General features: G+C 49.7%; 7 protein-coding genes across 7 annotated transcripts; 4 read left to right on the forward strand and 3 right to left on the reverse strand.

The window, feature by feature from the left end:
• Positions 1-204: 204 nt before the first annotated feature.
• On the forward strand, positions 205-2,137 carry GT037_009731 (glycoside hydrolase family 47 protein; the record flags this gene model as incomplete). Its single annotated transcript, XM_038934778.1, has 4 exons — positions 205-887; positions 935-1,723; positions 1,772-2,038; positions 2,101-2,137. The coding sequence occupies 4 exons, from the start codon at positions 205-207 to the stop codon at positions 2,135-2,137; spliced, it is 1,776 nt and encodes a 591-aa protein (XP_038782579.1).
• Positions 2,138-3,012: 875 nt separating this feature from the next.
• Positions 3,013-3,492, forward strand: GT037_009732 (uncharacterized protein; the record flags this gene model as incomplete). Its single annotated transcript, XM_038934779.1, has 1 exon — positions 3,013-3,492. One exon carries the CDS (start codon positions 3,013-3,015, stop codon positions 3,490-3,492), a length of 480 nt encoding a protein of 159 aa, XP_038782580.1.
• Positions 3,493-4,178: 686 nt separating this feature from the next.
• GT037_009733 (uncharacterized protein) lies at positions 4,179-5,544 on the reverse strand (the record flags this gene model as incomplete). Its single annotated transcript, XM_038934780.1, has 2 exons — positions 4,179-5,083; positions 5,130-5,544. The coding sequence occupies 2 exons, from the start codon at positions 5,542-5,544 to the stop codon at positions 4,179-4,181; spliced, it is 1,320 nt and encodes a 439-aa protein (XP_038782581.1).
• A 1,810-nt stretch (positions 5,545-7,354) lies between these two features.
• On the forward strand, positions 7,355-8,748 carry GT037_009734 (fad nad-binding domain-containing protein; the record flags this gene model as incomplete). The annotated part of the gene is made up of 2 exons (XM_038934781.1): positions 7,355-7,391; positions 7,451-8,748. 2 exons carry the CDS (start codon positions 7,355-7,357, stop codon positions 8,746-8,748), a joined length of 1,335 nt encoding a protein of 444 aa, XP_038782582.1.
• A 195-nt stretch (positions 8,749-8,943) lies between these two features.
• Positions 8,944-10,538, reverse strand: GT037_009735 (mfs general substrate transporter; the record flags this gene model as incomplete). Its single annotated transcript, XM_038934782.1, has 2 exons — positions 8,944-10,282; positions 10,333-10,538. 2 exons carry the CDS (start codon positions 10,536-10,538, stop codon positions 8,944-8,946), a joined length of 1,545 nt encoding a protein of 514 aa, XP_038782583.1.
• A 798-nt stretch (positions 10,539-11,336) lies between these two features.
• On the reverse strand, positions 11,337-13,184 carry GT037_009736 (alpha-mannosidase ic; the record flags this gene model as incomplete). The annotated part of the gene is made up of 2 exons (XM_038934783.1): positions 11,337-11,459; positions 11,511-13,184. 2 exons carry the CDS (start codon positions 13,182-13,184, stop codon positions 11,337-11,339), a joined length of 1,797 nt encoding a protein of 598 aa, XP_038782584.1.
• A 646-nt stretch (positions 13,185-13,830) lies between these two features.
• GT037_009737 (uncharacterized protein) lies at positions 13,831-14,888 on the forward strand (the record flags this gene model as incomplete). The annotated part of the gene is made up of 3 exons (XM_038934784.1): positions 13,831-14,089; positions 14,155-14,376; positions 14,425-14,888. 3 exons carry the CDS (start codon positions 13,831-13,833, stop codon positions 14,886-14,888), a joined length of 945 nt encoding a protein of 314 aa, XP_038782585.1.
• Positions 14,889-15,076: the final 188 nt, after the last annotated feature.

The raw sequence follows: 15,076 nt of genomic DNA on the forward strand, positions 1-15,076 counted from the left end.
CCATCCCACCATCAACAATTACGTCCTGTGTGTTGTATCTTTTGTCATTCTTTCTGCTTATTGTAGTTCTGATACATTTCCTTCTGATCCGATCACTCTTTTGCATTTTCGAATGCTAGGCCTGTGTACTGCGACGCAGCAGTCGCGTTTCTTCCCTTTTAGTTGCTAGACGCATGAGATACCCTCAATAGACATTTTGGCATTATGAGCCCCATTATCCGACGCATTGCTGTGCTATTCGTATTCGCGACCTTCGTTATACTCGCTTTCCGCCAACTCAGCACCCGAAACGAGCTCCCCTCGCCGACTTTCACGTCATCGAATCGAATCGATCATGCTGTAGCATGGAAGCGCGTACCGATACGAAACCCAGTTTCTTCGCTGGCCCCTCTACCCACTGGCACGCCGGTTACCATCCCACGGATACAGCATGAGTTCGGAGTTGAGACCGAGCACAAGAAGGCGGAACGGTTGCATAGACAAGCAGCCGTGAAGAAGGCATTCCTGCATAGTTGGGAAGGATACAAAACACACGCATGGCTACAGGACGAAGTGGCTCCGGTAACAGGAGGCTTCAAGAATGGCTTTGGACAGCGTGGAGCAACATTGGTAGACGCGCTCGATACCTTGGCTATCATGGGATTGGAAGAAGAGTTCGACAAGGCTGTACATGCTATCAAGAAGATTGATTTCACCACTGCAGGCGTCGCGCGTCTAAATGTCTTCGAAACTACTATCCGCTACCTCGGCGGTCTGCTCAGCGCATACGATCTGAGCAAGGCGAAACACCATACACTACTACACAAGGCGACTGAGTTGGGAGACATGCTATATGCTGCATTTGATACACCCAACAGGATGCCAATCACACGATGGGACTGGGAGAAGTAAGATTGTACCACGCCGGCGACCCGTACATACTGACATAAATCAGCGCTGCCTTGAATGGCCACCAAGAAGCCGATGCGCAAGCACTCAGCGCAGAGATTGGATCTCTGACGCTCGAGTTCACCCGCCTTTCGCAACTCACCGGCGACCTAAAATACTATGATGCCATAGCGAGGGTCACCAATATGCTTGAGAAGCATCAAAATCGAACCAAGCTGCCCGGCCTGTTCCCCGTACTCGTCAGCCCGGGTCCGGAAGTATACAATGTTGATGGAACATTCACAATGGGTGGGATGACAGATTCGCTATATGAATACTTGCCGAAACAGCATCTACTGCTGGGGGGACTGACGGATCAATACCAGAAGCTCTATGAGAACGCCATCGAACCAGCAAAGAAACACTTGTTCTTCAGACCCAGGGTACCACAGGGTCAAGATATCCTCGTTTCCGGCGATGCCCGTATCAGCTCTTTTGGCTCTGTCAAGCTGGAACCAAATGGCCAACATCTTGCTTGCTTCACGGGTGGCATGGTTGCTCTAGGTGCCAAAATCTTCAACCGGACCGATGAGCTAGATATCGCTCGTAAGCTGGTAGATGGTTGCACTTGGGCTTATGAAGCGATGCCTACTGGTATCATGCCAGAGACCTTCAGAATGACGCCCTGCTTTGGCGAAGAAGACTGCGCATGGGACGTGGAGAAGTGGCACGCTTCTGTCAAGTACTCGTATTCTAGTAACATCCACGCTGAACACTATGACGTTCAAGACGTCATCAAAGAGATAGGGCTCCAGCCTGGTTTCTCTAAGATTGGAGACCCTAGATTCCTGCTACGGTAAGAACGCAAACCACCTCATACGTACACCGCTAACGACAGTTACAGCCCCGAAGCCATCGAATCCGTCTTCGTCCTCTATCGCATTACCGGCGACACCACCCTCCAAGATACTGCCTGGCGCATGTTTGAGTCCATCAACAATGCTACCATGGCCGAGTTTGCGCATTCCGCTATCGCAGACGTGACGATACCGAAAGACCAAGAGACACTCAAGCTGGATGAATGTGAAAGCTTTTGGATGGCGGAGACACTCAAATACTTCTACCTGATCTTCAGTGAACCAGATCTTGTCAGCTTGGACAAATACGTGTTGTGAGTTTGACCCTTTTCACGTTGAGGACCACGTTTTAGAGGTGATACTAAAGATGGCACAGCAACACTGAAGCACATCCATTGCGCCGGCCGCATTAGATAAGAGAATCACACATCATTGAAATACGTATCAATATATATCAAGTCAAGATATCATATTATCAGTGTGCTACGTGATGCGATCACGTATTCGAGGCCGCATATCCCGCATTGCCATTTTCCTCTACAAACTGGCGGCTTTGTGCGCAATTCAGATTCCTACACATCGATAACCCATCTAGAGAATCGATAACCCGTATTCTACTGTGGTAGTGTTGAGGGAAGATAGCAGAACGGGCATGTCATGTCCTTAATCAATGGTAGCAATGTTGAATTCCTCCAACTTGTCGACAAAACCAGCCACATTAGGGGCGTGCGAGCTCGTTCTTGATAGTTTTCTTCGAAAGTGTTTGTCGTTGACAGCGGCGCTATTAGAGAAAAGGCGAGTTCCTCAAAATGCATCGAAGTGGAACTGCCGAAGGATGAAGATTGTAGATCGTTGTCGTGAAGCGAGTACATCTTATTGTTCACAGTCGATAGCATGTTGGTATTTCAATTCAAGTTGGGCGATGGTGGGTGATTGACCAGGTGAGACAGTCTATACAGTCAGCAGAGAAAGGTAGTTGTGTTGGTATAGAGCTGCCTACAGTAGATCAAGGTGTCTAGAAAATACAGTTTTACACTGATACAATACAGTGTAATTCGATAGCGTTGTGCCAGCGTCTTGGTTCTCACTCTCACTTTAGATGTGAAGGTCATATTCTCTAATGTATCGCTTTAGTTCGATTGAGGAGCTCAGTCTCGCGCAGATCACGTAGCCTGTTGCAGTCATGCGCAGTCGGTCATCAGGTGAAGTAGCAACCCAGCAACCTATATGGACTCGCCCATCTTCTCTAGAGAGTGCACCTACGTTCTCTCGCCTTTAATCCGCGAACATGGCCACAGTTCCTGTCTACATTGTCGTGCGCAGTTCCAGAATGAATTCCAGAACTCCACTTATCCGCGTTCGGTCTCGACGTTTTCAGAATCCGGATGATTATCCATTTTTTGAAGACACAAGCATTGTGTGGCATATGGTGATGAACCCTGTGTACGCTGCACAAGAAAATGTGCAGGTGGCTATACTCACTGCTGAGGTGGATCGCGGTTCCCAGACGACTGTCAGGATCGCAGAGAAACCACAATTGGATATGGCCGAAGCCAAGCGGGATCTGCGAAGGCTTATGATATTGGAAATGGGAGTTCTGATGGAGGCTGGCGATATGCGTTTGAACTTTATACCCGGCACAGGGGTAGGAGACGGAAATGGTGATATGGTGATCTTTGATCATCCATTAGGGTTACAACATGAGTGGATCTGGTATACTATCAGAACTGTGCATGCGCACACTGATTGGAAGGTTGGAAGTTCATAGAAGCGGAAAAGTGAATAAGCAACAGCTAAAAGACCATCACACATCCATTCACTTACTGATATACACGATGACATCGTACAACTGACTCACCCGCAAGGAAATTCGTAGTCTACAAAGCTACGACGCTCTGCACGAATCTACAATCACCAACACACGCAGCATGGCGCCCATAGAAATCCACCACGTAAATGACGAACACTAGATGATCGTCGGTTACCTGACGACCTACCGATCAATGTCAGTTTCTTCCTCTAGCCAACAAGCCACAACAATTCCGAGCAGTGTTACTCTAGTCTATTAAACAACAAGAACCAGGTTTGATGCACACGAGCGCCCTGACAAAGAATCACGGTGAACCAGGAAACAAGTTTACGCTTATCGCTGATATTCCTGATGTACTAGAAGATGGCTTTTAGATTGTCTACTACATGCCTGCAGGATACAGCCCTAGTGGAAACTTTTAACGTAGGAGAAGGGTCATATAGATGGAGACGCCTCGGACAATCTAAGAGTTTGTATCTTTTTAAGCGGAGGACATTAGTGATATGAGAGTGAGGTTTGACACATATAGCTGTTCATGTTCTTTCTTATTCAGTACAGGAGTTTTTACAACCGAGGTGTACGGTGCAGCCTTCCTCTGCCCTATTCTTAACACGTGGATTTGATTTTTTTTTGGTATCTGTGACCTACTCTAGTTTTTCATTTCCTTCCCTGATGGCCTGTCCGTAGTCCCCTGCATTCGGTGTCCTTACGATGGTATGCGTATGGTATTTCGCTGGCTCCTTGTTCGTCAGGAATACACCGGAGTGATGGTCAAATTCGACCAAAATGACCGGGCTCTGTATACGGAAGTAAAACGCGTCGTCTTCGCCGAAGCCTCCAATCCAACAAAAGTACGTTTCGTTGATGTGTTGCTTGATCTGTTCGAGCTTGAGCTGGCGCGCCTTGGTTGGATGATACAGCAGGAACTCCTGGCATATGGATAAGATGAGTTCCTTTTGAGAGGAGTCGAAGGACGAGACCTGAACGCCTTCGTAAGGAACGATACGGTTGTCTCGGAAGGCGCCACATCTGTGCCGCTGGTCGTCCGGACCCCAGGTATCAGTAATGAGCTCATCGCGCTTGGTTTCGTCGTTGTTGGAATTGCCGTAAATTTGCTTCATGCCTTCGTCTCTCATTTTCTTAAATATTTGTGCTTTTTGCTGTTGTTCATGGCTGAGACTTTGCATGAGTTTCCAGCCCAGGCTTCCTTCTTTGTGCAAGATCTTGGTGCCTTTCCATTCTCCTTCGTCGATGATGTTCGGTTCTGCACCGGTAAATGAGGGGCTCATAATGACCTGGGATCCTTTGTAGAAACATGAAATGTCAAGATGATGGCCGTAGAGGAGCCAGCCCCAAGGCGATGTAGCGGAGGTGGAGGGTGTGCCGAACAGCAGAAAGTTGTAAGAGTACTTGTTCAAGATGTTGGGTAGCTTGCAGACTTCGCCCAGGAAATGATTTACACGCATGGCCGCAAGAGCCTTTTGGTAGCCTTCTGGTGAAAGAGATGCCTCTACCACCGCCAGGATTGACTGTGCAGTGCTTTCGGGAACTAGAAAGTCAACATACAACCAAGCACTTAGGCGTTGTGTGCGTACCTTCTTCCAACCTCAGCCCAAATGGTCTTAGAAGGAACTCTGGGTTACTCCATGCTCTCCACTCTCTCGCATTGATTGGATATGAGACCTTCTTCTTCTGCTCACCGTCCAGACCGGCGAGTAGCTCTTCGGCCTTCTTAACCGCACCATTCACATCCGCGCCTTCGTCTTGTGCCTTGAAGAGACCTTCCCTTACTTTTCCGTCATTTGTGATACCTTTGTATGGCTCTTCCAGTAGCTTTTCCCAGACCTTTGTCAGATCGTATAGCCATGGTGGAGCACGGTTGTCTTGCATATCTTGAACATACTCGTAGATGTTCTGTTCTGCCGCTGTTGTGAAACGCGGACTGCTAAGGTCCGGTAGATGGGCACGGAAGCCAGCTGACGCTTGGTCAAATGAATTTCGTCGTGCCATGGTTGAGTGTTATGTGTCAATTCGTGTACGACCCTGTTCTTCTGACGTTCTTTGCGAGGGAAAGCTGGTGTAAAAGGTAGAAGCTTTTTCCGTGAAGCTATAATCCTGATGACAGCGACGATGCTTACTATCTTCAGGTGCTTGATCTGACGCCGAAGGTCACGTTATGCCTGCGTCGGTCTTTCTCTCGCTTTCTGGAGTTGGAAGCCAGCTCCGGGTGAACGCTCTTCCTCCACGCGAACTTTGTAACACGTAATGATGAGTGGCTGTTCTGATGGCCGGATCTAGGATCCAATGAGCATGCAGCTATTTTCAGTGCAACGGCTGATGAACTCACAACCACCCTCGTGAAATCGGTGGAGAGTAGGAAATTCTCTGTCTCCCCTTGAGATATTCGGGAAGTCACCCCACATTGGAAGATAGGCGCTAGCGCGGGGTATGGCAGCCCCTCATCACGTATCCACGGGACTGAAGTCGGCTTCCGGCTCGATATACATAGAGCTCTCTATGTGTCGCGACCCCGATCTGTTGTGTACGAGCTAACTAGGTTGATGTAGCTTGTAACCAGAACGCGAAACAATGCAACATTCGCAGCCACCTTTCGCTAGAGCATTGTATGCGCCATAACCTCGCTTCTTACATGTAGGACGCTATGAAGCAGTTATCTTTGATGAATGTCATCACCGCTTCAAAGAGAGTGCCAGTACTCATCGGATGTTTGATCGGCAAACCCAAATGTCGATATGGAGTCGATCGTGTCGCCAAATGTTCAAGTGAATGCTTTGAGTGTCTGCCGTCAAGTTTGGCGCTTGATTATGCTTTGTAGCAATTGCAGCCGTAATGCCAATCGCACGTTAGCAACAACTTAATGCATCGAAAAGGAATGCATCTGTGGCTGCGTATCCGGAGTATCCGAATCTAAAATGAGCAACTCTCATCATCGATGCGGGCTTCCGAAGAAGCAGCGAAGATACGCAGCAGAGCATGGCGGAGGAAGAGCAATCTAGCATCAGAACGCATGCGCTTCCCATGGGTCTCCAAGTGGAGGGTGGTTCTAATGCGGCGGTGAAGCATTCATCGGGCGTAGTCGCAGTCCTGCTTGATACATACTGTCAGATAGTATCGCAATGTGATGACCCGTCCATCGACGCTCTGGCATCCGTCATCACGTTAAATGCTACGAAAGACAAACACAGCATTGTCTTGAGCCTCACTCGCAGATCGTGCAATCACGACCAATGCGATGGTAACATGCAGGGTCGGCACACCCGCACTCCGTGACTCCGCATATGCCGAACATCGCTCGTCCATGACGGCGGTGGGGCCAGGAAGCTGGGTGAAGATGCGCTAACCTTCGAAACGTTGCCCCGCCACTGTGGGGTGTTAGCTGGCCACAGCGACTCCATCTCAAGTGTAATCGGGCCTTAAGGATTCTCCGATATATGTTCACGACGACGTCCATGCTTAGTGGATACGATTGAGCTTCGGCCGTTGCGACATTTATTGACGTATTTGCTTTCTTGAAAGACGTTGGGGATTCGTAGACTTCCGGTTAATACCTCTTCCGGTGGCTGAACATTACGCGCGGGAAAGAGCTCGGAAGTAGTGGAGAACCTGGAGTAAGGTCGAGTGCGCAGAAATATAGAAGCAGCTGAAGAGTGTCTTAAGAGCTCTTGCCAGGTTCTCTATTTCTCGGAGGATATCAATCCAGGAACAGACTACGATCACATTCTATCAACAACTTCCGATCCTATACCCCATCGTTGGCACTATCCAAGAAGTGAAAGGAGGCACAAGCACAACGTCCAGAATGGCGGAAAACACAAGGATAGCCATTGTTGGAGCAGGTACGATATCTTCAACGTCTCATTTCTATACAATTTGATAGCATCTAACAACATACTAGGCATGGGTGGTCTTGCAGCAGCACTCTCACTTGCGAAAGCAGGCCACAAGAACATCACAATATATGAGAATGCAACAAACATGGGGTTTGTGGGCGCTGGTATCCAACTTGCACCCAATATGGCTCGTATCCTGGACAAGTTAGGTTGCTGGGGACCAATCCGCGACGAGGCAGTCCAATGCGCAAACACATCCATCCGGGAAGGCACAACAGACAAAGAGCTAGGGTACGTAGATCTGGGATACGTCCGCGACAAGTACGGATATCCACACATGGTTGGTCATCGAGCTAGTTTGGCGAACGGTTTGTACGAGGGTTGCAAAAAAGAGAGTGGTATCACGTTCAGATTGGGTTGCAACATATCCAACGTGCGTTTTGGCGCAAGACCAAAGTTCACTATTTCGCCATCCTCGGGTCAAGGGGAATCAACAGAAGCCGAATGCGATGTTCTTCTCGGTGCTGATGGTGTAAAAAGCTCTACACGCGTCGCTATGCTCAAGGAACTTGGTCACACCGGCGCTGCTCGCGATTCGGGTCAGGCTGCCTATCGAATTATGTTGAACCGCGACCAGATGGAGAATGACCCCGAGTTACTCAAGTTGATCGAATCCGATACCGTGACACGCTGGATCGGTGAGAGGAAGCATATCATCGCTTACCCGATCCACAATAAGCAAATATACAACATCTCTACCGCACAGCCCGATATCAGCTTTGCCGGCGCACCGGACGCTCAATATACAACTAAGGGCAGCAAGAAGGCCATGTTGGAAGTTTACGGCGATTTCTGTCCCATGATACATCGCATGTTGAATCTAGTGCCAGAAGGTGAAGTAGTCGAGTGGAAGCTAAGGGTCCATGACCCATTGATTACCTGGGTGCATGGTACAGCCGCGTTGGTTGGTGATGCTTGCCATCCTACGCTCCCGCACATGGCACAAGGTGCTGCCCAGGCGATCGAAGACGGTGCTGTACTGGGTGTTGTGCTGTCTCCTAAGCGGATTGCCGACGGGAAGCCACAGACCATCGAGCACGCACTGCGACTATATGAGAAGCTGAGGAAACCAAGGGCGGAGGCACTCGTCGAGCTTGCAGCGGAAAACGGAAGAGAAATGCACCTCGGAGCGGGTAAGGCCAAAGAGGAACGTGACAAGATCTTCGCAGCGATGAAGGCAGGTTCAGGGAAGGTGCCGGACAGGTGGGCTGATGCGGATATACAAGCGCGGGTGTATGGCGTCGATGTCGTAGCAGAGGCGGAAGAGCTGTGCCAGAAGGAAGGACTGGAAGCGAAGTTATGAGCTAGTCATCACGGATTCGTATCTTAGCGCAATGGTTCTGGTTTTTGCATGCAAGAACCAGAAGCATTACAGAACTACCAGTTTCGACAAGCATTTTCTTGGCAAGATGCCTATGGTGTCATTGATGTGACGATACACTACTCAGACGTGCGGAAGTTCGGTGCAATCGACACGAGGGAAAGCCTTGTGCTGATTTTACATTCTCTCCGACATGTGGCCCCTCATAGTATAGCCCTTCCAATGCGTGAACATGACCGGGATAAGACTAACGCCCACAAGCAATGCCGCAACAATGCCAGCACTGTTCGCAATTCCTACATTCTCAAACATGGGAGGGAACCAGAACGGACCGAGAAAGCCCCAAATTTGCCTCACAAAAGTAACGAACACGCCAATGCTACCAGCTTCTTCAGGATAGCAATCTACAGCGTATGTGATCAGAACTGTGGTAACAATTTGGTTGCCTGCTGCACCTATACCAGCACCAACGATGGGGGTTACGTTCCAGTGTAGGTCGGGGGCTTGCTCGATGCGCACGAGGAACACGACCACACCGCAAATGGTGAGAAGAATACCAAAGTAACTCAGCCAAAGGCGGAATTCTGGAGCAGGCCGGAGGGGAGCCATCTTCTTTGCACGCCATCGCATCCAGAGGTCACTGGAGTGTCCGCCGATTTGCTCGCCGATAACAGTGCCGACGATGACGCCGAGGAATTGTAGGCCGATTTGCTGGGCATTGAAGTGAAACTTCTCCCCGAAGAGTTGCGGAATTTCAACCGTTGCGAGAACAGACGCGAATAGGAATACCATCGCGTATGCGCAAGCCGGAATGACTACACATGGGTACTTGAACAGTCGAAGGGGCGAGATAAACTCTGAGAGGGTGATCGGCGTAGGGTCAATACGACGGAACTTCAAGTACATCTCCTTGTAGGCTGCGAGACCGGATCGCGCATGTTGGACGTCGCCGTGTCGGATGAAACGCGTCTCTGGTCCGAAAAGGGTGTAAAGGATGACTTGGACACCATTCACGATCGCAAGGATCCAGTAGATCCAGCGGTAGCCGACATTGTACGTAACAAAGCCGAAGATGAGCGGTGCCAGAGGTATACCAAGAGTTATCATGACCGTCCAGATACCCATGAACTTCGCTCTCTCCTTTTTGAAGAACGTTTCAACCACCACGGCACTGCCAATTGCATTCGGGGGTGAGATGAAGAAGCTTTGGAAAGCTCGGCAAGTTGCCATGGCAGCGTATGTCTGACTCTTCGCGCAGCCAACATTGAAGACCAAGCTACCGATCAAGGATATAATGAAGATAGGTCGGCGTCCGTATCGTGTAGAGAGTGGCCGCCAGAACAGCGGAGCACCTCCAAGGATGGCAATTTGCAAAGAGGTAAGATACGATGCTCTTTGGAGACTAACACCTAGGTCTTCGGAGATGTCCTCGTAGGCCGGAATGATTGCTGCAGCAGGAAATGCGCACATCATAGCGTGAAAGGCGACAAAGAAGAGGTTCATCACTTTCTGTGTCCTTCGTTAACAGCCGTCCAACTGATGTGTTCGTAGTGACTTGCCTTCCACTGGGGCCAGTTGTATGGATCGGCCGTACCCATAGTGGGTATAGGATCGAGCTCAAGTGTGCCATGTCTTTCCAAGAGATACTGCCGATGCTCTTCTGAGAGATGTGTTGCTTCATCTTTGTCGAGATAGGTACCATGAGTAGGTAGACGCTCTATATCTTCGCTACGAACCGGCTCGCTTGCGACAATCTCTTTGTCGTTCTCCATGACTTATGGGTGGTTCTCAGTGTCTAGGCCCTGTGGGTGGACCGCGGGGAGGTGTAGTACAAGGGAGAAAGGCCAGCAGTCTCGAACACACTTGTTTAGGTGGCAACCCCATATTATGTACCCGTTCTCCCCATACCGATTAAACAGCGGAAGAAGACTTTCGCGGGGACCCCCAGTGGAGACCCCAGATGTAGGACTATTGGCTGGTCGCTAGCCCTCGGGTTTCAGACAAGGGTCGTTAGCCGTCGTCGTCACGTTTTTGTCACTATCTTTCGTCATCCTACTAATCGAGAAGCGGAATTGGAACTCGGCAGCGACACACCGAGGCTTATCATGTTCGTTGAGTACCCACCGAACTGGCGTAGTCGCGCTATAAATGAGGAGTAGGAGTGAACGGAAAGGCAAGTCGGCACCTAGCACGGAATTGTAGGTCGCAATACTCGAGTTTGCGATTTTTCTGCAAGCCTGATGCTATGAAGTGGAACGTACGCGTCTCCTGTGCGTGTCAAAGGTCAAGGCTCGAAGCAACGCCATCCGCGCTCAAGCTTCAGGGAAAAGCTTGGTCGCGGCGCATGTTCCCGCTCCCGGATCCGGTCAACCCCGGCCAACATGTCTCACAGCCACCACAGTTCTTTACGGCACGTCGATAAAGCTGCACAAACGGGATACGTTCCAGGACAGATATCTTTATCCTCGTCATAATATATATCGCGCAGTCGCGTACCCTCGCGCGCAACCCAGTCGCTCGCATCCCAACGAACATCCTGAAGTTCCTTTAAGCCTCACGCCATCATATCATTATCGGTAAGGTATCCGGAAAGGATGTGCCTCAGTATTGAACACGAAGTCGTCCAAGCTAATCTGGTCGTGATCACTAAAGATGAGATAGAAGTATTTCAGAGTTTCAGCAAGCCAGAAGCTCTACGGACATGTCAGTGTTTGTTTCACGCGCGTTAGGCATTCGAGACTTACCTCCATGCTGTCGCTCTTATCTGGTGGAGTCTTCATAATATCCTGGAGTGCGGCACTACCAAACTCAGTTTTGGTGTTTGATTCGATGGCCCGGAACATATCCCATGCAATGTCCTGATATTTGGTCTCTCCAGTGAGTCGAAACATGTAGAAGACCGACTCGATTGCTTCTGGTCGGAGGATATAACGACCGTCATGCACGGCGCTGAACGGAGCAGCGCCCGGTATGTAATCGCATTCCGACTGCGACGGGCAAGGCGTCATGGAGAAAACCTCAGGCATGATTCCATTTGGCGCTTTTTTGTACGTCCATGCACAGCCATCAGAGATCTTTCGGCCCACGTTGAAATGGGTTTGATTGTCAAAGAGCCGCCCTCCAAGCGCCAGCATACCTCCCGCATAACATACTAGATGCTGCCCAGTATCATCTCTCTGCCCGTCAGGACCATCGTGTTTAGCGGTAGCGATCAGAATATCGGCTTTGTCCTCCACCATCGGCCGAAACATGGTGTATGTAATCGCGGTGTCCATTGCGTATTCGTACATTTTGCGATACTGGTCAGCCGGATCGAAACCATTGAGCAATTGATGCATCTTTGGTAGATACTCAAATGCTGAATCGGCCATGGCACCCAGCCCGAAGAAAGCATCAAAGGTTAAGTTTGGTGTCCTCATATCCACGCTGATGGGCCACATGCCAGGAAGCTTGGTAGATCCTTGTTGCTCGTCCAGGACGTTCGTAACTCTGGAGATGGCGTCAAAATATCTCATATCACCTGTAATTTGGGAGAGACGAGTGAACTCTACGCTAGCAGACGCTGCTTCGGCTATGAGCACTGAGCGTGCTGGCAGTTGCTCTTCTCCACCTGCTGCTTTCCCTGATTTCCATCTCGAGACCGGCATACGATTCGATGTATCGAATGTCGCATATGCCATATCCGCCACTTCGAGTGCTTTGTTCAGAAGGCGGGCGTCATGACAACCGGACACGTCGTAGGCGCCTATGAAGCCTCCCAGATAGCGTATGATGATCTCAAACATGTTGATCTCGCTTTCGCGATCATCACTTGGTTTGAAATCAATCTGGAGCGCTGCTTCGACAGCTTCTGCAAACTCATCTTTCATATCCAGAATCCATAAAGTATCTAATGAGTCAACCAAGGTGGCTCCCCAGCCACCGAATTGAGTGGTTCGAGGTTGACCCGAGATAGGTGCAAGCTCATCTCTCATCCATGCACGCTCCTTGTAAGATCTCCAACTCCTCTGGAAAGTCTGTTTGACAGCCTCTCGGCGAAAGGCAGTCTTGTTCGCATTCAATGCCGCTGGATTAGGAGATCGTTGAACAGCTTCTCTAGGCGAAGGCTTTTGCGACGATAGTTGCACATAGTGGTCGACCGGGTGGTGACTCGGAATCGCTCTCCAATCAAACCGAGCGCCAGTATTTGGAGTCACAACTGGGTTAGGCGGTATCGCTGGGCACGCATGCGAGCTTTGAGAATTTCCAGTTGGAATTTGTTGTGGCTTCGGCGGCGATGGGGGCGTTTGATCGTGGTGTCCTAGCGGAAGAATGGATGTTCTCGAAGGTGTGAGCTGAGCTGAGAAAGAGGATATTGTTACAAGGAAAAGAATGGTAGCGATGACGGCCAGACACCATTTCCATCTTCTGAAAAACATGGTAGAGTCCCTAAGATTCCGGGAGGGGAACACGACGGAGGCGCTCAGGGAAACGAGGAGACGAGTTGAGCGGAAACTTCACACGCGCACTGCCGCAGCAACTTACAGCTTGCCGTCCTGTTATAGCCCTTGGAGCGTTTCACATTAAGACGAAGAAGGCCTTCGTAACTGTGCCGCAAATTATTCTGGGGGCTTATTTCCCACCTTCCCATCTCAACCACATTGAAGACCATCAACGCTCTAGATGAGTGAACTATTAGTCCTCAACAACGATGCCAACAGATTGACTTCATAGTATCACAGACTGGAGTATCGTTCCCTGGTCTGAGCCTTCCAGAGTGCCACACACAGCGCGTAGCTGGCGTGTTTTGACCACTGCAAAATTGCGGCGTTGTCTCTTTCGCGTCGCGCTCATTGGTCGAGGCGTCTCTATCATGACACCCCAGCCATGTATACTCCTTGCAACTCCGATCCTTCGGCATTCTCTCATTTACATCATCAACCCCTGATGCAAATGCACGGTCTCTTCTTGCTGACGCTCAGGAACAACGCTTCTGAATGATCACCGCAGCACTAAAGATAAGCTTCTTTGCATGTTTCTTACATACCAAACGAGATACCTCAAGTGCTCGTACGCTCTACAAAAATGGTTCGCTGTTTGTCTCTAGTCTTTTGGTTTACGATAACAGCCTCTATGGCATGGTGTCAAACCGTACAGGACAGCTGGACTGCTCCCGCAACTCCTGATGGATCTACAAGTTTGCAAAGCGGTGCTCCATTCACCATTCGTTGGAAATCAGAACTGCAAGAAGCTTTCAGTATGTACTGTACTTCATGCGACGTCAAGAAGCTCGATCTCTGGGTTACAAGTTTTGAAGATGCTAGTTACAACTTCAAGATCGCTGGTAAGCGACACCTCTCAGTCATAAGAGCTAGCATGATGTAGTGACTGATTTGACATTTGATATAGGTAGCATCGACATCACCACTGACTCATCATACCAGTGGGATGTAAACATACCATCTGCAGCACTAGCAGCAAATGATTATTGGGTATTGCGCTTCACACCTGCTGGCGCACCAGTTGGGCCGGACGATCCGTATCCAGAGCAGATTTCGTCTTCAGGATTCTACATCAATGGCCCCCCGCAACCATCTACTATTACGAATACAGTCACAGCCGAGCTGAGCAGTAAGTCCCTCATGTGCTGAAGCAAGTCTGGTCTAAAGTGAAGCACAGGCTCTTCAGGGTCCGCATCAGCATCATCGACCGTTCCGAGCAACGCAATGGCAAGCGCGACCTCATCCGCAACAGCGACCAATACACCCTTACCTCAAGATTCGAATTCTTGGAACAAAACCTGGATCGCTGGCGCAGTTTTAGGGCCGATTGTTGGCTTAGCACTACTTGCAGTGCTATTGTGGTCCCTATCAAAAAGGAGACAGAAGAATGACAGAATGCGATATACTGGAGCCGATTCAGGACAAGACGAACATCCTTTCCAGCCTACAGGTCTCACGTATCAAGACGGAAAATCCGAGCACACCCAGACGAATGCGTACCCTCTACAGGTCTTTGAAATGGCCGATGATTGGCACCACCAAACGGAAAGCTGCGGTCAAAGTCCTGCAGAGATGCCAGGTAATACTTCTGAGTACGGGCCTTCAGAGCTCTATTCAGGAAATCATACGTCGAAGCCGTAGCTTCACCTTTACTCTTGTTGTTCCTTTCATGTATGGTAAAGCGCATCTTGATAGCCTGTCACGCTCCAGATGAGCGAAACATAATGGGGACAGATCGTTCAGCGTTTACAACTTTTGTTGGCTATGATCTGTGAATGCCATAGCAACTACGCTAAGCAACGTAAGCAATCAACTCAAACTACGCCACG

Source organism: Alternaria burnsii (assembly GCF_013036055.1).
Source record: "Alternaria burnsii strain CBS107.38 chromosome Unknown 725, whole genome shotgun sequence".
In the NCBI taxonomy this organism is placed as follows: Eukaryota; Fungi; Ascomycota; class Dothideomycetes; order Pleosporales; family Pleosporaceae; genus Alternaria; species Alternaria burnsii.